Source organism: Mixophyes fleayi, chromosome 4 (assembly GCF_038048845.1).
Source record: "Mixophyes fleayi isolate aMixFle1 chromosome 4, aMixFle1.hap1, whole genome shotgun sequence".
Classification (NCBI taxonomy): domain Eukaryota; kingdom Metazoa; phylum Chordata; class Amphibia; order Anura; family Limnodynastidae; genus Mixophyes; species Mixophyes fleayi.
In genome coordinates this window covers 41,935,531-41,958,494 of record NC_134405.1, presented here as the reverse complement: position 1 = coordinate 41,958,494, position 22,964 = coordinate 41,935,531, and the positions used below count along the sequence as shown (strand labels likewise).

At 41.7% G+C, this 22,964-nt stretch overlaps 1 protein-coding gene across 3 annotated transcripts in view; it reads right to left on the bottom strand.

Moving 5' to 3' along the window:
* LOC142151294 (potassium channel subfamily T member 2-like) overlaps window positions 1–22,964 on the bottom strand; it is a 111,942-nt gene extending 88,978 nt beyond the window's left edge. For all 3 annotated transcript variants that reach the window (XM_075206793.1, XM_075206796.1, XM_075206797.1), the window contains exon 1: window positions 22,197–22,964. In XM_075206793.1, the coding sequence (XP_075062894.1) occupies window positions 22,197–22,282 (86 nt within the window). In that variant the 5' untranslated portion in view covers window positions 22,283–22,964. The remainder of the gene's footprint in view (window positions 1–22,196) is intronic.

The following is a 22,964-nucleotide window of genomic DNA, read 5'->3' as shown; positions in this document are numbered from 1 at the left end:
ATAATTCAAAAACGTAGCGCTACAAATATCTATAAATGTTGGAGTCCTGCAGGATTAATCAAGGGATAGTCTCACACAGTCAAATAAATAAAAACATAATAATATTTATTATATTAAAAAAATACAAAGATATGATGTGTGTCAAAACTAAAACAAACCAAAAAAATAGCATATAAAAACAATCTGGACAATATTATAATAAAACAGATAAGGGTGAAACGCTAACAAATAATTATAGAATATCTAAACAAGATCGGGCTCTGTTAAAAGTAACTGTATTATTTTTAGCCCACTTCGGGATGGGTGTGTAGGTAAAAAGGTTAACACAAGCTGCCAAGATAAGCTTGTCAGAAAGATTACTATCCAGTGGGCAGGCTTGGTGGTTTTGGGCAAAATTGGTCATCAAAAGAATGTGAGGCTCCCGAATGACAACCAATAAACGCTCTGCCTTAGCACAATCTGATAGGAGTTGGCTGATGATACCACTCATGCTGACCTTTGGCCAACCAAATCCTGCAGTATGCATTATGAAAATCGTCCCACAATGCACAGGGAACCTTGTCATCCTCATGGCTGAATGACCAGATACACCAGTCATGTGTGAGGTAAAATCAGCCACAGATTTGGCTCAAACAAACGGATCATAGTACGTGACAAGTTTTCTTTTGCCAAAAGATTCCATTACCCGCCACCAGTATTTGTCATTCTGCGGCGGGAGCTCATAGCAGGCAGCCAGCTGAATTGGCTTTTGCTTGTTTTTGTCCCCTTGGAATACAAATAAGAATGTCCCATTACATTACAAAGACAGATTAATTTCCCATTGGATTATGATGGATCACATACAAAGAGAGACGATTTTACATTCTAATGATGTAAACAAGGGGCTTGGGGAGCTCTTTATTGAATTAAACGCAATATTAATGTAACCCTTACCTTACCAGGACTGGGAGACTTGTGTGAAGGGGAAGGAAGCTAGGCCGGGTTTCTGGGGCGCTGCTGGATGTCTCCGGGTTGCTTGAATTACATTACATTCCTCCTTGGTACATAGGTGAGAACAGGAAACCCAACCCAAGCTGCAGGGAGAGGATGAGAAATGGGGGAGCCCTGCAAAGGGAGAGCAGCATGAGTGGAGTGGGGACAGCTGGAGAGAATAGAATACCTGGACCCACTCCTGGTGAGAACATTTCAGTACCTGAGATGATGCAGGGTCCAATGACCCTGGTCTAGAGTCCTGTATGTCCAAGATCCAGCAAGTGTATCCAGATTCCAGCAAGTCCTGGACCCAGATGTGACAAACTGATCGGTTAACTTTGCCCACCATTAATGCGCCTAATTTTGCACAAATGATGGATTTTTGCCAGGGTATAATTTACCCCTTTATGTTCCCCAGATCCCCAGAGAGGTGGGTTCTGGCACGTTTAAATAAAGGTTAAGCCTGCCTCATTCAGATACCCCAATACTGTTTACCCTGTATGAAGTGAAGTATAATATGTTTTAACCATGTGCCTGTATATGTACAGATCTTATCGGGCCTTTGTATTAAAGTACTCCCTCCTCTCCTGATTCCAGCGGTAACTCAGATTTTTTATCACCACTTATAACAGCAATATAAATTAAATTTAGCTTCAATTTATAATAGTTATCTTGCCATGACAGCGCCAGCTAAATGTGGCTGTCTCGGCAAAACATTCTCCTCTCCTTTCTTGACTTTAAGTGCGCGTGCGCAGCGAAACGTTTGCACATACGCATAACTTTTCTGCACATTCTTTTTCTTTTTTTTTTAGAAAAGAGAAACTTAAAGGCTGGAATAATTATCATATTGGAATACCCAAAATATAACAAGAGGGGGGAGCGAGTACACTGCAGGAGAAACAAAGAAGAGCTAAGCTACCTCTTCACCGTTTCTCCAGGGCCTGACCATATTCTGTAATAGTAAATGTGAATCTGAGATGGCCATGAGTACGGCAGTGCAGCATTTGACATCGCCTAGGGCGCAGAGCTGCAGGCAGATGTGAGAAGTGACTAAGGACCGCTCTGAGCATTACAGTGAGTATTAACAATGACAGCCAGAGCAGCTGTGAGCCACTCCTCACTCAGATCATCACAGTGCCACCAGGTGGCGGAATATAGGGTTGCGCCTGAGTAATTTTGTTTACTGGTTGGTTTTTTTCACTGACATCAATGTGCTTCTGGTGGCTGGTCCCTACCTGGACCAACCACCTTATTATCTGTGCTGTGGATCCTCATCTGTCTCTTTCTTCTCGATCTTCTTTCACTTCCTCTTATCCCTTTCCCTCTCTCGTCCTCCTCCGCTCTCTTTTCTCCTCACCTCTACCCATACCCCCTAACATTTAGAATCCCGAAAACAAGAAAGAATAAGCCCTAACAATTCTGCCCAAACTCTTCCCACAATTGGGCATATTTGTGTAAATTACCACCACTTTCCTGTTAAGCCCTGCCCCTTTTGGGGTCCATTTGGAAGTATGCATCTACCCTTTCTCTCCCTCTACTCACTTCCAAGACTGAAGGGAGCTGGTGGGGGGAAGGACTCCTTCAATAGATCCACCATCCCAACTGGAGAGCAGATAAGTGTTTTTTGTGGGATATTAATGTAATGTGGGCTGGCGATGATATTCATATATTGTAGGAGCTATTGAAGTGATGTGGGATCTCTATTAAATGTGGGAGCTAATAAATTAATGTCAGGGCTCTTTGGGGGAAATTTCAGTGGTATTAACTTGATATTGGGGCTGTTTGGGGGATGCTACTACTTTAGTATTGAGGCTGGTGGGGAGATATGTCTATGTATTAAATGTGAAAACTATTGCCTAATTTTTTTAGCTCCTAATAGTGGTACATTGGGATCCCAGTGTTTCCCCTTGGGCTGCATATTCTTCTTATTATGTTTTCTATTCTGCTTACTGTATTTGTTAATCATAAGTAGAGATGCTCACTGACCCCCATGAACTGGTTTTGGATCTGGATTAGCTTTGTGTTTTGGTTTTGGCAAAACCACCCTTGTGTGTTTTGGTTTTGGATTTTTTTAGAAAAAAAACTAAAATATACTAAAATCACATAATTTTGCTCTTTTTTGGTCTTACATTATTATTAACCTCAATAACACTAATTTCAAGTCATTTACAGTCAATTTAGACCACTTCACAGGTCACATTATTATTTTCATACACTTTCAAACAAAGACTGCAGCGACCTGGCTGGATGGTAAGCGACAGAGCAATGACACAAACACACGACAGTTCCTAGCACATCTAGGACACGTTGGCACACAGCAGTGGCAGAAAAGATAAATGGGGGTCCGCCCTTCCTCCTACCTTCCCTGATGTTGGAACTTTAAAAGGAATTCAAAACTCACGATATCCGAGATCTGACGACTTTACAATAAAGTTTTGCCTCATTTTCAATGACGAGGGCGTGCGACAGTACCGAGCTGGCTCGGTACTCGGATCCCCTAAATTTGGGCGTGTTCGGTTCTCAAAGAAGCGAGCCTGAGCATCTCTAATCATAGTTGATTTATTTTAGCGTTCAGCCTCAAGTACCATCATGTCTCATAAACGTCACTGTTATGTATTATGTATGTTAATTGTATTGTGTAATATGATATGCTATGGCTGTTTATAGTCCAATGTCACGCAGCCTTGTCTTTTTTTATTTTTATTATTTTCCTCATGGGTTAGATGAAACCTAGTCATGCATTCAGTTTTTAGCAGCTGATATATTAACAATAGTCCTAATATTTAACAAAATGTTGAAGGGGTTCACCAGTAGAAAATTTTATTTTTCATTTCTCACCCTTTTCTATGGTAGTCAAAATTAGTAAGCGACCATAGATATACTTTCCTCATAACTTTGGTCTGATACTGATATCTACCATTCCTTCCAACTCTCCCGATTTTGGTGGGACATCCCGATTCGGGGGCTGCAAACCAGGGGGTGGCTTAAACTAGAGTGGGTGTGGTTTTATACAAATTTCCATATTTGTGGGCAGAGTTTGGGTGGGGCAGGTTCAGGGTTATTTTGTCCCAATATTGTGATTTTTGGAGTTGTGCAGCTACCACTGCAAGCTGTGCACTGCTCCCATATATCGCTGTAAGTTTCTATGCTTACACTTAGAGATTTTAGAGAAGTGGTTCATCAAAACGCCACTAAATTTGTGATAATTACCCAGCTTTAGATAAACTAAAACATTTGTATGTCACCCAATGTATAGCCCTATTAGACAGAGCCAGGTGACTAGATCCTATTAGGCGCAGTCAGTCCGGTCATCCAATGAATGCCCGCCTCAGCGGATCAGTCATTGGCTAACCGGATTTTACGCCATTCTCAATCCCCATCTGATTGATCTTGATTAGATATAAACATACTGGTAGGTTAATTGGCTGCTAACAAATGTGTGTGTGTGTGTGTGTGTGTGTGTGTGTGTGTCTGTGTGTGTGTTATGGAATTTAGATTGTAAGCCCAAATGGGGCAGGGACTGATGTGAGTAAGTTCTCTGTACAGCGCTGCAGAATTAGTGACGATATATAAATAAATGGTGATGATGATGATTTGCGCTAAATTTGAGCTGGGTCAAACATGTTTGAGCTTATTAAAGTTTAAATGGCTACATCGTATAGTATTTTTAATGGTTTCCCATGCGAACGTCTAAATCACAGTCGTGTTTGCTGCTAGAATTTAAAGTAAAAGTTAAAAATACTACACAAAGTAGCCATCTATTCTAAACCGGTGAACCTTTTAATGGTTTTAGTTGCAAATTGGCCCAAAAATCACATTTGTATCACAAATAAGTTTAAAGAGCTGAAACTGGCCAAATTCTATTGAATTTTGAACCGGTTCAAATAATTCAAGCATACATGTCATAGTTTTTAAGAGTTCCAAAGATACAGTTTACCTACACTCTCCTACATGTTATAATCTGTTATAAACAGATTATAATGTGCTCTACTACTATGGCACATTATTATATAGCTTATAATGTGCTAATTGCATACTTTCCAATTTATGGCAAATATGATCCGGGAGCCTGCGGGGGAAGGTGGGCGTGCAGGGGGCGGGTCCCCGAAAATCGCTTCATTTTGGCAATTCACCGGGAATCGCGGCGTTTGGGACCTAATTCTGCCCACTTCACTAGCAAGTGGGCAGATCCGGGAGATTGCCACACTCTCGCGGGAGTCCGTGAGACTCACGCGAAATGCGGGAGTCTCCCGGACATTACGGGAGAGTTGGCAAGTATGGCTAATTGACATTATAATGAGCTACAGGTCTCAGAGAAGTGCTGTAAAGCTGGAGCCTCTATTTACAGCTTACTCTCAGGATGTGCAGCAGTGTAGAGAGTTCAGTGGTGATACCGGACCTTGGTTATTAGATTCGTAGTGTCTCCTACTACTATAAGCTACACCAGGGTTTCCCAAATCCAGTCCTCAGGGCTTCCCAACAGTGCAGGTTTTCCATATCTCCTTGCTGGAGCACAGGTGTATTCATTACTGACTGACACATTGTAACAGATCCACAGGTGGTCCTAATTGTGTCACATGTGATCCAGAAAACCTGCACTGTTGGGGAGCCCTGAGGACTGGGTTTGGGAAACCCTGAGCTACACTATAAAGCCGGGTAAGACAGAAAAAATACAAAATGTGAGTGGTGAATCTCTTAAGTACAGCATTTCCTACACGTTTCTGTATATACTTTTTAGGAAGATCACAGTATATTCATTTATATAGTAATTTGACATGTCAGTATTTTTATTATAGTTGATCTTTTATTATTAATTATGATTTAACTAAAGTGCTAGCAATGTCTTTTATGAATATTTATGCAATTAATAATGATCACTTTTCTAACAATTTGTAGAAACAATAGTGATTATTTAGTGTTGATCAGGATATGAAATTACTGCTTGCACTTGACTTGTATATTTTATGTATTGGTGACACACTGGTATGTCATTGAGCATGAAGGATCTATATTAGTAGCTATTCATAGCTCCAGGTCCTCATTAAGACCTCTTGGGACCCTATGCAAGATACAGTCTTGGGGCCAATCTCCCCTTTCCTGTTTTTGAAAAAAACAAATCATGAATAAAAATAGATTAGAGTAATCTGGGCCCCTCAGTGCCTACTTGGCCCTAGACGAGAGCCTAGTATCAATCCCAGCTCTGTCCTGATCTCTACTCCTACTCTAGGTGGTTTCTGCTACAGTCTGTCAACAAGCTCTTAGGGGTATATTGACTAAACTGCGGGTTTGAAAAAGTGGAGATGTTGCCTATAGCAGCCAATCAGATTCTAGCTTTTATTTATTGCATTCTACAAAATAACAGCTAGAATCTGATTGGTTGCTATAGGCAACATCTCCACTTTTTCAAACCCGCAGTTTAGTAAATATACCCTTTAGTGTTCTGCTTGTGGAGGACTCCGAGGGTGATATACTTTCCAGCCTGCCGAGTGATTGTGTTGTCGGAGCCTCTAAGGAATCAATTTGTGAGAGGTTTTTTCCTGTACCATCCAATCTCATCCCATGCCACAGGAGGTCTTTAATGCTGTATTTAGCTCATGTTTGATCTTGGATTTCAGTGACTGCAACACTGTAAAAGTGTTTTCAATTTCCAATATAAGAGAAAAACATTTCTATCCTACAGTTCTGACTTTATTTTGTGTTTTTTTTTGTTTTTTTTACGAGTGTACCATATACACTAGTGAACAGTTGATTAGTTGCTGTGGTTCAATGCAAAATTTGCACCTATATGCAGTTCTAGTAAATAAGCCCTACTGACTTCCCAGCTCTAAGCAGATGAGTCTAACTAGCTCAAAAGCACATTAATTAATCCAATGCTGATCGCTTCCTTAGCAACAAATACAAGCATAAGAAAGTCTGGTTTATTACTTTATGCGCTGTACCATCCACAGTCTCTAATGGGCCATCTCCTCATGAGATGCCGTGGTCTCAAGCGACCCTGGTGTCGGCGGCTGCAGATTGATTAGGCTCCAAGCAGCACATACCTCAGTATTTTCCAGGCTGTGTCACTCAGTCTGGTAGTATAACACAGAACGACGGCGAAGTCGGGGCCTCTCTGGGATTCTAAACTCCAACATTTCCATGGAAACCCTCTTGGCTGCTTTCCTTGGTCCTGTATTAATCAGCTCGCCGACAGCAGCCGTTAATATTGATTTCCATTGTGTACTTTGATAAGAGATTATGACAGGGATACAGACAGGTGGCCAGGAGGCTGTGTTCACTGACACCTGAAGAGGGTCCGGGGAAAGCATGTTCACTGGTGTACGCCATCACTCAGCATGGCTCAGTTCAGTATCTGGTCTTTGTCGTCAAAATCTTAAAGTTTACATGTAGTATACAGAAAGTGGAGGCAGACATTTTGTGGGCTGAACCATATTAATCAGGATGCAACCAATCAATTCACTAGGAACTTGTGACATCACGACCTCCCCTGTGACAGGGACGTTTACTTCAACCTGGAATGTAGTTGATTTATTGCTCTGTCTGTGCTTCAATGTTCAATATAATGCACTGTTCATCCATTTTTTTTATACCTAAATCTACAACATCTCCTTATATCTTTCTCCCAGCATCCGATGTTCTTTCAGCAAATTAATACTTTTAAATGTTATTTCTGAGCTGAGTGTGCCCATAGACATAATTCCTTCCCCTCGTAATTCTTCCTTCTCCAGGTCTAGCTCCAGTTGGCCATCACAATCTCCAGTAATTCTGGTGACTATCATTGGGTGAGTTTGTCTACTGTTATCTGTGTACGCTATAGTTCTTTTTTAGTCTCCCAAGGGCCCCTGTTTGTTGCACAGGAGTAAGGACCAGTGTATTGGGAAGCAGTGTTTATACAGAAAGGAAGCAGTGGACCTGTGACTGAAAGGTTGGGTACTACCTCATCTAGTGCTACAACGTGGAATGGAAGTGACATTACTGAGACCACTAGCTAACATGAATAAATAAAGTGTAGATGCTGCCTTGCATAACGTCAGTGTGGGTGGTTGTCTGGGCATCACACCCCTGTGAAGGACACTGTGGCCTATCCGTGAGGTAAACATCTGTCTCAGCTTCCAGCCAAAGGGAAGGATTGATAGTCTTGCCCTCTAAATCTACATTACTCCCCCCCATTGCTTAACCTGGCTTCTCCAGTAATGGAACTCTGTGGGTATCACTGTCATTCTGACCAAGCTGACATATAAGAGCTATGTAGAGTGCCACTTTCTTGATAAGTTAGAGGGACTGATATTTACCATCTTTCCATCTCTAATTATCAGCTCTGCACTCACTTCTCTCCTAACAATGTCCACAACACCATAAGCCAGTGGGGTATGGTAAATGGAGCTCTAGAAGGGCAGAGATGTCAACCTTGGATGATGAAGATCATGGAGACGTGGAAATAATATATATGAAGGAGTGGTTTTTGTAATGTGAGCATACTGTAGTTATAGAACTCAATTTAATATGAGAAAAGTGCTGTAATAGAAACACAATACAGCCACATCTGACAGTATTCAGTACAGAGCATATTCTAGAGATCCATATGCAATATAGAGAGCATTATAGTTAGAGTGGGACCATCTATTAGGCACGCTGGGCTCCCATCTAGGGCCCAATGGACACTGAGGGACCCAGATTACTCTAATCCATCTTGTATGTGTACTTGCCTAGGGCTCCATGATCTTAATCGGGCCCTGATTTGAATGACCTATATGCAGTATAGAGAACCTTCTAGTGATACATATTTTATGAGACTTATATAATATAAAGAGACTCTAAGCACCTATATGCAATACAGAGAACATTCTAGTGACCAATATAAAATATGAAAAGAAGTCTGTTAATGAAGATACAAAGAAAAAAGCATTCTATAGAAGTCTCTACAGTATAAATTGTAGTGACGTCTATATATAACGGAGCGCATTCTAGTGATCACTATCCACTGCAGAGAGCATATTAATGATCCAAACCATATCTTCCCTCTTTACTAGAGAGCGCCCTACTCCCAGCTATTACTCGCACAGGGACACCCTCAGTACTGTTCTAATCCCCGCATTGAGCCACACCTGATACCTCAACTATGTCCCTGTTTTCCATATACTCTGTTTTCTCCACTGAGCGGTGCTGTGGAGCACTGTGGCACATTACAAATCAACAACCATAATAATGATGTACAATACAGAGAGCATTCCAATGACCAATATACAATGTGAATAGCATTCTAGTGCCCAATATCCAATACAGAGAACACCTTAGTGGCCGCTATATAAGGCAGAGAGCATCCGAGTTAAAACTTATACAATACAGAAGACTTAACGATCACTATGCAATACAGAGAGTTTTAAAGGGAACTCAATACATAACAGAGAGCACTCTATAGACATCTGTACAATACAGACCGCAAATCGGAAGTGAAATTACAATGCAGACCTTCATTTAGTGTAGTGGGGATGCAGCACAGCCCCCAGATCTCTGGGTATGTAACAGCTCTCTGTTTCTGCCGACCTCCCGGGATTAGGAAGCAGTGTCTACAGATCCTCAGCCGCTCATACTGTTCTAGTTAAACATGTGTAACTCCTGTTTGCATGGATATGTGGCAGTAGCGTGTCCTCCATGATACTGGTCTAGTGATACCTTTAGGGCAAAAGCCCGGCTGTAGCTTAGTCTCGCTCATCCCAGGGTGCATGGGTCAATGTCTGCAGATAAGAGTCTCCGCGCACGCATGTATTATATAAATTAGATTGGTGTAGTACAGATAACTGAACTGGTGCATGAAAAGCTGATGGAGATAATTGGTGCGAGGTCATATTCTAATTGTGCATACAGTACGCATTTACTTGCAAAATCAGTTTACACAATCTCTATATGAACACACTGAGCCAAAATGAATTTATCAGTGTTTACGTTCCTTAATCAGGCAGAGGTGGAACTAGTGCACTGTTCCCCGTGGGCACGGGGCCCTCTGCACCAATGCTAGTTCTGACACTGAATCAGGCCCTTTATCTCTCCAGCGTAGATTGCCACACTTTACATGGTATTGGTAAGACCGGTCACTGATTTCCACATTATTCAATGAATGACGCTCACTTCCAGCGGACAATCATCCTTTATCATCCACGATTACCTCAGTGTTAACAGTGCCACTAGACTCACTTGCCACAAGAACTTACATACACCTGTAGTTTAATGGTATAATCTAGAGATGTGCGCAGGCTCCCATGCTTTGTGTTTGGTTTTGGGTTTGGCAAAAAAACACAAAAAAAACCCTCCTTCAGTTTGGTTTAGGATCTGGATTTCATAAAAAATGGTCAAAAAGAGTGAGGGGGGTATTCAATTGTTAGCGAGATCCCCGGAAAAACAAGCGCTCGAAAAATATTACCATTAATACGGTAATATGCGCGTAAATACCGCTAATTCGATAGTTTACTCACTGAATTTCATCTCGCAGCTCAGGGAGCTGCGAGATGAAATTCAGCGAGTAATTACCGTATTAACGCTAATATTTTTCGAGCGCTCGTTTTCCGGAGATCTCACTAACAATTGATACGCCCCTTAAAGTCATGTAATTTTGAGCTGTTGTTGCTGTATGCGACTAACAATCATTTACTGTCTACTCTCTAATGAACTCTTCACAACTGTCAATATTTTCACCAGTATTGGCCAAAGGTTGCCGCGATCTGTCTGGCTACTATTCAGTGATAGAGCAGCGGCACAAATACATGGCAGTTTAACAAAAACATATGATGCCTATGGAACATAGTGGCACAGCAGTGGCAGATAGAATGGTGGTTTAATAAAGTAAAAGACACCTTTAAAGCATGCAGGCAGAGCAATGGCTGATAGGATGGTTGTTTCATAAAAGAAGATATATCAAGTGAAATGGTTTGAGAAAATCATAGCATTTTATTCTCAATGTTATAGAGCATGTGTATCATGGAAAGGGATAGCAGCAGTTTTTTTCTCCAAAAAATCAAAGGAATTGTCTGAGATGCTAATTTTTATTTTATCATTAAAGTAATCCTCCTACTAATACAAGATGTATCAGACTGAGACATGGTAGAGGTGTCAAAATATTTGGGCATTTCTTTTAAGCCTGACCACTTGTTTCAGTTGAAAAAAAAGACATTCTATATGACTTAAACATAGGATTAAGACTGGCTGCCAAAATGTAGTGGTCCAATTTCAAGATATGGGGCCTGATTCATTAAGGATCTTAACATAGGAAACTTCTTATTTAAGTCTCCTGGACAAAACCATGTTACAATTAGAGATGAGCGCACTCGGATTTCCTAAATCCGAGCCCACCCGAACGTTGCCGATCCGAGTCGGATCCGAGACAGATCCGGGTATTGGCGCCAAATGAAAAATTGAAACCGAGGCTCGGAGTCATAATCCCGCTGTCGGATCTCGCGATACTCGGAACCTATAAATTCCCCGCTAGTCGCCGCCATCTTCACTCGGGCATTGATCAGGGTAGAGGGAGGGTGTGTTAGGTGGTCCTCTGTTCTGGTAGATCTCGTGCTGTGCTGTGCTGTGCTGTGCTGTGCAGTGCTGTGCTGTTTAGTTCTGTGCTGTGCTGTGCTGTGCTGTTCTGTGCTGTGCTGTGTTCTGCAGTATCAGTCCAGTGGTGCTGTGTGCTGTGCTCTGTCAATTTTGAGTTCAGTGGTGCTGCTGGGTCCTGTGTGCTGTGTCCTGTTCAGTCCAGTGGTCCTGTGTCCCGTGCTCTGTGCTTCTAAGGGCATAGTTATTTCCCCAATATTCCCAAGTGTTTAAAAAATTTTAAAAAAGTTAATAAAAAAAAATATAAAAAACGAATTAAATTTTTTTTTAATTACAACAAAAATTGCCAAACCAATCCTGCACTATAAGCCCATTGGTACTGCAATACACAGTCCAGAATTTTTTGGGGGGAAATTCAGAGCCGTGGGGGGGTTTTTATTAATTATATTGTGGTGACCAGACCACTCCTCTACGCAGTCCAGGTACATTATTCGGTGCGATTCATACCAGTTGATGGTTTTCTTATTATATATATTGTGGTGACCCACTCCTCTACGCAGTCCAGATACATTTATTGGTGCGAATCATACAAGTTCAGGGTTTTTAATTTATATTGTGGTGACCCACTCCTCTACGCAGTCCAGGTACATTATTCGGTGCGATTCATACCAGTTGATGGTTTTCTTATTATATATATTGTGGTGACCCACTCCTCTACGCAGTCCAGATACATTTATTGGTGCGAATCATACAAGTTCAGGGTTTTTAATTTATATTGTGGGGACCACTCCACTACGCAGTCCAGAAAGATACCTCGTTGCAACGTTTTGGACTAATAACTATATTGTGAGGTGTTCAGAATACACTGTAAATTAGTGGAAATGCTTGTTATTGAATGTTATTGAGGTTAATAATAGCGTAGGAGTGAAAATAAGCCCAAAAACTTGATTTTTGAACTTTTTATGCTTTTTTCAAAAAAAATCCGAATCCAAAACCTTAAATCCGAACCAAAACCTTTCGGCAGGTGTTTTGCGAAACAAATCCGAACCCAAAACATCGCGAAAATCCGTATCCAGAACACAAAACACGAGACACCAAAAGTCGCCGGTGCACATCCCTAGTTACAATGCAAGGGGTGCAAATTAGTATTTTGTTTTGCACATAAGTTTAAATACTGACTGTTTTTTTCACGTAGCACACAAATATCAGCATTAATTTCAGTGTACAAATAAGCTATCAAGTATTTGTGTGCTACATGAAAAAACAGTCAGTATTTAACTTATGTGCAAAACAGAATACTAATTTGCACCCCTTGCATTGTAACATGGTTTTGTCCAGGAGACTTAAATAAGAAGTTTCTTAAGTTAAGATCCTTAATGAATCAGGACCATCCTCATCATCTTGTTCAATTACAACACATTCATCATTGTCATATCCACAATTATTCCCCCTCATCCTGTTGCACAATAGCAACTTCCAAAGCAGCATCCTCAATTTCTATGTCTAAAGCATCATTATTACTACTACTCATTCTCATATTTCCAAATGGTTGTAAAATTTTGGAAGGAGGCTGCTCTATAATTAGTGTCAGAATCTGAAACGTCAAACTGACAAATAGCGCTCATGGACAACCATAGACCCTCCTTGGGATTCGGCGATGCCCAATTTATTCTTCGACCTCAGCGTTCTTTTCATGCACTGATGGGGCTGTTTTGGAAGTGACAAACCTACACTCAGAGTGAGAAGGTGGAAAGTTACAGAAGATGCATAAACATGTTGGACACTTTCTTCTACAATGGGCATTCTAACAGCAGCAGGACCACTACTAGCAAAAAGTGGGAATGGTCTGAGCTTTTTCTTGCCACTGTGGGTGGTGTATGGACAGTTAGCTATTGTCCTTTTTTTAAAAAAACATCTTTGTTTCTTTAGGGTGTGCTGCTCAGGGTCAGAGAGCACCTTGTTTATTGGCCAGAACAGATGTAAGTGATACTGGCCCTCCCACAATAGCCTTTAGATTGAAACACTTGGATTTTAAAAGCAAGACATAATTAGTTTTTTGTTTTTTTTGGGGGGTGTACTGCTCAGAGTCAAATAGCACTATGTTTGTCTACTCTTCACTCTCTCCCACCCACATTATCAGCACATGATTCCAGCAGACTGTGATCTGTAAATAAACTGCAGTAAAATCACAGCTAGTCCAGTACACATTGATTGCCTCTTTCACCTTCTCCAACCCTGTACAACCCACTTTGTCAGCAGACAATTGCAGCAAGCGTCCTACCCACATCAATTCTAAAGTGACAGCCGAGAACAGGAGAAAGGGCTATATATAGAATATCTCCATCCAAAACTCACAAAATCCAACATTTTCCCCGTAATGATGTTGTGCCTTGTTTTCAGATCTGAATTTGGTGGGAGAAACCGAGTCATGGCTCTGTTCGTCTCGATACCCCAAAATTCGGATCTGTCGGATTTTAACGAATCCGAACTGCTCATCTGTAGTATAATCTCTTCCTGCTCTGTGAGTTTTGGTTAACTGATTTATGTTTTTCTCATGTTCTCACACTAATGTCTCTTAGCCAGTTAACCTTATGAATAGTGGTACACAGGTTTACTCATACTGTACATCTGTAATAGAATAAATTATGGTACAAATATATAAGTTGGATAAAATATTATTAATGTATTATATGTGTTTAGATAGAATAGTTGAACTGTCTGTATTTCTTTCATTCTGTGCAAGGGTTAAATTCTTTCTATCTGTCTTAGAATGAATAGAGGGCCTCATTATATACAGGATGTTCGAATAGATACCAGCTGTTTTAGGTAGGCATGAGTCTTAGGAATGTAAAGGTCACATATGCCCCTTGACCTAAGCATATAGGTTTTCTGTTTGATGAAATAGCTGTCAAAAGCATTTATAATTGATTTCTTTACAAACTGTAGTGTATTATTTCAAAGTATGTGATATGATTAGTGACGTCTGTTAGGAGGGGTGGATTTTTAGGTATATAATCTGTGTACATTGAATGTAAAGGTAGTCTTGTTCTGCCCTAGAATTAAGACTCATACATTGCATTACGGAAGAATAAAAGAACATTGCTGTTTTCCACACTTACTGCCTTCTGAGTGCTTCAACAACATCCACATTCGCAAACATCCGGCTCACACATAGATCAAACTAGGTAATTAAATCAGATGCACTTTCCTTATCTCGTAAGTTGGCACATGCTGGGCTGTAACACTCGAATCTCCTCTCTGCATCTCAAAATGTGGAACTGCAGATGTTTTGTCTCAACACTCCTCTCCCAAACTCTCTTTCTCAGAGCTCCCACATCTCTCTAACTTAAATCTACAGTAGAACTCTTTCAACTCTTACCACCCAGACAATTAGGGCTCACCTCCGGCCATTTGAATTTGGGCACTGCAGTGAGCCAATCGGTGCTCGCTTCATCTTTGTCTTATGCCCTTTCTGATGGCAAGAAAACCAAGAGGAGCTCTGGAGACAAGACGTCGAGCTCAAGCAGGAGGAGTTGCGAAGAAGCAGCGGGTCCCAGATCAAGCAAGAAGATGATGGAGAAAGTCAGAAGAGCCGCAGTTGAAGGTAGAAGACAGCGACAGGCCACCAGGTAACATCAGGATCAAGAAGGCTTCTGGAGACCATCCATAGGAGGAGCAGCAGAGGGAAGGCACTGAGCTTTCACGGTTCCCGCTGCTGCCAACAAAAGTTGCCGAGACAGGTAAGGCCTTTGGACAACCATCTCTCAGGCCTGGACTCTATTTCATTCACATTTAGGCACAAGACCCATGGGCATATTTTCGGGCACTAGGCCTGTGCGGCAGTTAGGGGGCACAATGCTTTGGCTCCTCAAGCTTATTTTCAGGCCTGCTCATTGTTACTGTGCGCACGTCTAACCCAGGCTTATAAGCCTGTGGGGCACAGTAAGTTCAGGCTTAAGAGCCTCTACAGCATTGACTAGACTCAGAGCTTAGGAAAAAGAGGACACTGATTCAGCTCACGTATATTTCAGACACTAAGCCTATGCATACATGCCTACTTTGGCAAAGTTATTTCCGAGAGAGGGACATGACTGGAGTGCGGAGGGGGCAGGGCTCTGCCAAACGCATCATTTTGGCCCCGCCCCCTGCGACGGAAATGTCAGTCTGTTGCGGGGCGGGGCCAAAATGGCGTGATTCACCGCAAATTGCGTCATGTTTGGAAGCCAGAAGCGGGATGCGGAAGACTTGCCAGCTCTCCCAGGAATCCGTGAGACCGACCCGAATTTCGGGAGCCTCCCGGACATTCCGGGAGAGTTGCAAGGATGGGCCTATGGGGGCAATTTAGGCGGTAGGTCTGCCATCAGGTAGGAGGTTATCCACATTTATTTTTATGATCGTGCCCGGTCATCCTTATGTTATAATATGTGCTATTATTAATGGAATTCTTAAAAAATAAAACAAACAATCAGATTAGCACTGAAAATAAAATACTACGACAGTCCACAGAAAATATTAGGAAACACGATGACTGCTGGTATATCTGGGATATGTATGTCCAGGAGGAGTCTAACCAGATACAAGTTGTGGCCGTGTCCAGTGAGGCGGCCATCTTTAAATGGGCTCTGACGCCGGGAGGATTAATACCCGGCGCCAGAAGTGTTAAATATACCGCCACTAGGCGCAGAATGTGTAAAATGATTATTTAAAATGTTTAAATTTATTTAACAAATGAAAACTTGGTTTTAACTGTGCTCTGCAGCGCCGGGAGAGTAAGATCTGGCGCCACAGCACCCGGAGTGTGAAAGTATATATTTAAATGAATCGGTGTATATATTTATTGTATTGGCGCTGCTGTAAGTAACTGGCACGAGATAAATCTCCTGCCCTAGAATTGCAGACACCAGGGATGGAGAGGAGGTTGAGCTCTCGTCTCCCTCGCAGCTCGTTGACAGGGGGGGAGGAAGTAATCTCTCCCCTGACACTAGCAACCATGTTATAAGTGTGAAAACCTTCCAGGGGGTAAATGTATCAAGGTGCGATTTTTGCAAATCCAGCGATTTTCTCGGGAGAGTTGAAACTCACAGATGTATGAAGCTGAGATTTCATGTAAAACTGCCAGAGTTATGTTTCTGTCAAAATCGCTATTTCCAAAATCGATAGGGATCTAACTCCCGACTGTTTGCCACTCTGGCTATACAAGTCTCAAATGTATGAAGCTGCGAAACAGTTTTTACACTGTAGAAGCTCCGATACGCAATGAACTTAGCTCTCGCGCAAGTTCTATTTATAGTATGAGGGATTTCCCACGACACCATGGGAAATCCACACAGAAGACATTTACAAGCAGGACTTTGGAATTACAAATACTTTTGGACTTGGGTTTCAAGCATTTTTGGATTAAAAGCTGCTGACGAAAGAAGAAGAATTCATTTTGTTGAGTATTTTGGGGTTTTCTTATTTTTTATAAATATCTGTGGTATTAATGAGGGTGTGTATTGTTTTTATTGGGGTTTTATTATTTTTATTAAAATTGTGTGGTTGTAAAAAAGTGTGTGGTGGTTTTTGTAACATGTTTTTTGTGGTACTACAGGTCTCAGCCAGCCCTGGGTGTCAGGGCATGTTGGCACTTGTGGTTCTCCAAGTGCCAGCATGCCCCGGCTGCCACGGGTATGCTGGAACTTGTAGTTATACAAGTATCAGCATGCCCACACTGTTTATGGCAGCCCAGGCTGGCTGGGACTTGTAGTTCCACAAAACAAAACGGCGTCCGTTAATTTTTTTACATCACTTTCGCCGTTATTATCCTACACCCACCGCCCAGGGGTGTAGGAAGAGCCCTAGTGCTTTCAGCACTGGGCAGGGTGTCCCTAAAGGGGGGGCCCGGTCATTTTGTTTCGGCGGACCCCACTCCCTAGGGAATCCAGCCAGGCGCTGAACAACCTGGGGTTGGTTGTCTTTATGGCAGGGGGACCCCTACCGCGAGTCCCCCTGCTATAGTGCCACCCACCCTGGCTGGCCTGATGCTGGTTAAGTGAAAATCGGGGGGACTCCACGCAAATTTGTTCCCCGATTTTCACGTAACCAGCAGTAGGCTGGCAGCACTAGGGTTAATAGTGCTCGGGCGGGGGGACCACACGCTTTTTCTTTTTTCTTAAAACTTTTATCTATGTTTACACATTTGACAGATGCCGGCCCTCAGGCTGTACAGGCAGGGCAGTGTAACAATGATGTGTTTACTAAACACGGAGGAAACAAAGGAGAGTTAGCTAAAGATGGGAGTGTTTGACATTGCAGCAAAACGCCAAAGATGATTAGCGATTTTTAAGGTCAGAGTAAAAATCGCAGTTTAATACATCTGGCAACTTTGGGACTAAAATCGCGGATTATCACCCGCAATTTTGAAACGCAGAAAAAAAATCGGACCTTGATACATTTACCCTCTAACGAACATAAAAACAAAGCAGAGAAATCGATTGGACGCTGAAGCCTGTATCCAAATTGCTCTGACATGAAAATGCCCCAATATTGATGCTCTCGTATCAAAAATGAAGCAACATCATTTCTCCAAAACCTGAAGATTTGAAGTTGAAGCTTTCAAAGAAATTTTGAATAGATTCAATAAAATTTTGAATTCCAATAATTAATAATATATGATTTCCTTCCTTTCAAATCAAGGTGGTAACGTCGGCATATCAAAATATATTTGGGGGTAAAAACTAAAAAAGTTCCCTGATCCCTGCCTTACAGGTACCCTATAATAATCTTCCATTCTGAGATGGAACTAACGTGGCTCCAGCTATCTGACGCTCCCTCTAGTGGTCAGGTTGTGGCAGCTCTTATAATAACCAAAGGGATGTATGTGATTGGTTAAAGCTTCTTCCTATTATTTATTATAACAGAGGGCACATGCAGATCAGTACAGGGAAATTCAGTAAACCGCAGGAAGTGAAAAACTATTGCCTATATATGTGGAATAAAAACGTCTAGATATGCCCATATTTATTTTACAAGTTAACCCGTGTATGATACTCATGCATGCTAGTCAAATCAAGCTACTTAAGGTGTTAAAAAGGTTCTTGTCATGCATTTGGGCCTAGCCCAGGCCTCCTCAGGGGAAGAGCGTTACTTCCCGACGCAGCGCCCTTTTTTAACGTGGTTTTGTCCACATGTCACCACCTCATCATTTTTCTCCATCACCTCATCCTTCATCTTCTTCGCCACATCCTTCATCAAGCTACTTAAGGTGTTAAAAACTCCCCACTGTCACCCCCGGCAACCACCAACCACTCCCAACTGTCACTTCTCCTTCAAGAAATATCTAGGTCAGTGTATAACTCTGCCCAGCAGGTGGCGCTGCAGCTTGATTTTTTTTTTTTCACACACGCCACTAGGCATTTATATAGTAGATAATTTAAAACCTTGCAACAGTCCAGATATTCACAGGACAGGCTGTATTTAAGGCAGTCAAAGTGTGGTACATAGTACTGCAAAGACAGATCGACAAGTTATATTTTTGGATCAGGGCTGGGAACCCTGGTTTTGTGGAAGGTATATATAACTTGTCATTTTCCACCAGAAAAAAAAAATGTTTCAGTTGAGTTGACAGCAACAATCTACAACAGGAAGGTGTATTGCTAGTTGTACACCTGACTCTGCGCAGAGCACACAGAACAGAATGAACTGTGTAAACTGAGGTAACTCATCTTCATTATAGAAACATGGTCAAACATGAATGATTGTATCCCAGTGGTAGCTGAATGGAGTCATTAAATTAAATGTGTTAAGGAGCTTTATTGTAACAGGTTTGTTTCCTAAGGCTTTGATTTAAGATCAATGGATTAAGCACTGGCAGATAATGGGCAGCATCCTCTATTAATCTCTTCCCAATCTCCGGATATATTTGTAGATGACAGAACTGTGTGTCCGGATATTATAAGGAATATATGATTCCTTCTCCAACTAACATAGATATGGTAATCATAAGGGATTATATTCTCGATGTAGGATGGGATGGTTTGTATTATACAGCTCCTCTCTATTACATTATACACAGTACAGACACCTCTGGGGGGAGATCCCAGTAATATCTGTGTATTATACAGCTCCTCTCTATTACATTAGACACAGTACAGACACCTCTGGGGGAAGATCCCAGTAATATCTGTGTATTATACAGCTCCTCTCTATTACATTATACACAGTACAGACACCTCTAGGGGAAATCCCAGTAATATCCGTGTATTATATATCTCCTCTCTATTACATTATACACAGTACAGACACCTCTAGGGGAGATCCCAGTAATATCTGTGTATTATACAGCTCCTCTCTATTACATTATACACAGTACAGACACCTCTGGAGAGGAGATCCCAGTAATATCTATTATACAGCTCCTCTCTATTACATTATACACAGTACAGACACCTCTGGAGGGGAGATCCCAGTAATATCTGTGTATTATACAGCTCCTCTCTATTACATTATACACAGTACAGACACCTCTGGGGGGAGATCCCAGTAATATCTGTGTATTATACAGCTCCTCTCTATTACATTATACACAGTACAGACACCTCTGGGGGGAGATCCCAGTAATATCTGTGTATTATACAGCTCCTCTCTATTACATTATACACAGTACAGACACCTCTGGGGGAGATCCCAGTAATATCTGTGTATTACTCAGATCCTCTCTATTACATTATACACAGTACAGACACCTCTGGGGGAGATCCCAGTAATATCTGTGTATTATACAGCTCCTCTCTATTACATTATACACAGTACAGACACCTCTGGAGGAGATCCCAGTAATATCTGTGTATTATACAGCTCCTCTCTATTACATTATACACAGTACAGACACCTTTGGGGGAGATCCCAGTAATATCTGTGTATTATACAGCTCCTCTCTATTACATTATACACAGTACAGACACCTCTGGGGGGAGATCCCAGTAATATCTGTGTATTATACAGCTCCTCTCTATTACATTATACACAGTACAGACACCTCTGGGGGGAGATCCCAGTAATATCTGTGTATTATACAGCTCCTCTCTATTACATTATACACAGTACAGACACCTCTGGGGGAGATCCCAGTAATATCTGTGTATTACTCAGATCCTCTCTATTACATTATACACAGTACAGACACCTCTGGAGGAGATCCCAGTAATATCTGTGTATTATACAGCTCCTCTCTATTACATTATACACAGTACAGACACCTCTGGGGGGAGATCCCAGTAATATCTGTGTATTATACATCTCCTCTCTATTACATTATACACAGTACAGACACCTCTGGGGGAGATCCCAGTAATATATGTGTATTATACAGCTCCTCTCTATTACATTATACACAGTACAGACACCTCTGGGGGAGATCCCAGTAATATCTGTGTATTATACATCTCCTCTCTATTACATTATACACAGTACAGACACCTCTGGGGGGAGATCCCAGTAATATCTGTGTATTACTCAGCTCCTCTCTATTACATTATACACAGTACAGACACCTCTGGGGGGAGATCCCAGTAATATCTGTGTATTACACAGCTCCTCTCTATTACATTATACACAGTACAGACACCTCTGGGGGGAGATCCCAGTAATATCTGTGTATTATACAGCTCCTCTCTATTACATTATACACAGTACAGACACCTCTGGGGGAGATCCCAGTAATATCTGTGTATTATACAGCTCCTCTCTATTACATTATACACAGTACAGACACCTCTGGGGGAAGATCCCACTAATATCTGTGTATTATACAGCTCCTCTCTATTACATTATACACAGTACAGACACCTCTGGGGGGAGATCCCAGTAATATCTGTGTATTACTCAGCTCCTCTCTATTACATTATACACAGTACAGACACCTCTGGGGGGAGATCCCAGTAATATCTGTGTATTACACAGCTCCTCTCTATTACATTATACACAGTACAGACACCTCTGGGGGGAGATCCCAGTAATATCTGTGTATTATACAGCTCCTCTCTATTACATTATACACAGTACAGACACCTCTGGGGGAGATCCCAGTAATATCTGTGTATTATACAGCTCCTCTCTATTACATTATACACAGTACAGACACCTCTGGGGGGAGATCCCACTAATATCTGTGTATTACTCAGCTCCTCTCTATTACATTATACACAGTACAGACACCTCTGGGGGAGATCCCAGTAATATCTGTGTATTATACAGCTCCTCTCTATTACATTATACACAGTACAGACACCTCTGGGGGGAGATCCCAGTAATATCTGTGTATTATACAGCTCCTCTCTATTACATTATACACAGTACAGACACCTCTAGGGGAGATCCCAGTAATATCTGCGTATTACACAGCTCCTCTCTATTACATTATACACAGTACAGACACCTCTGGGGGAGATCCCAGTAATATCTGTGTATTATACAGCTCCTCTCTATTACATTATACACAGTACAGACACCTCTGGGGCAGATCCCAGTAATATTTGTGCATTATACATCTCCTCTCTATTACATTATACTTATAATCCTTATAATGGGATCCTAGGTTTATGAATACTTTTGACCATCTATTTGAAACACGTTTCACCCATGTTGTCACTTTAACTCTTTCATTTCCTGACTCCCCCCCCCCTGTCCCCCATGTGCGTTGGCATTACCTGTCTTCCAGCTGCCAGTCACCCATCAGAAGGTCGCGGAACCTGTAGCGCGGAGGTAGAGGCTGAACGTCTTTCTCCAATTCCATGGTGTCACCTGCCCAGAGCCACTCGCCTCAAGGGAACTTCAGTTGCCAAAACCTGTTCTGGGATCTATGTCGTTCAGCTGAGCATGTCAATTTTTTTTTTAAGGTGTGTTCTTAGTTAGCATAACACCTATCACCTTCTTTCTGTGTTCCTCTATTCCTCGCATTGCTAGCATCCTGGGCAATCACTGCCAATACAATGTTAAGTGATGGAGAAGGATGAATAACAATACTCTCTCTAGGAGACCACATGAGATTTGAGATTTCGGAGAGGCTGGGATAATTGAATTTTAGCTTGGTACCAATTCATCCTGAATGCCCCAGGTTAGGAGAACCCCTTTCACACGAAGCTCGTCCAGGGATGTGGATGAAATCTCAAGTGTAAATCAGATCTACATCTCATCTCTACTTTCAAACTCGTTACATGTATTCTCTTCTGAACATCAAAGTGTTAAATCCTTACAGTATAGAGTCTATAATGGAAGAGCACAATTCTTCTGCATTCGGAATAATGGGAGGTTTGTGGACATCCAGAAACAGGTGGTAGATTAGATGGCTATAGAGGATTTGCAGGAGGGCAGGAATATATTCTTCATCCCTGCAATGAATATGGGTGATATCTCTATATCTATATAATGCACAGCTCTGTGCTATAAATTCTCAATCAGAGCGGGGGTAGGAGGTG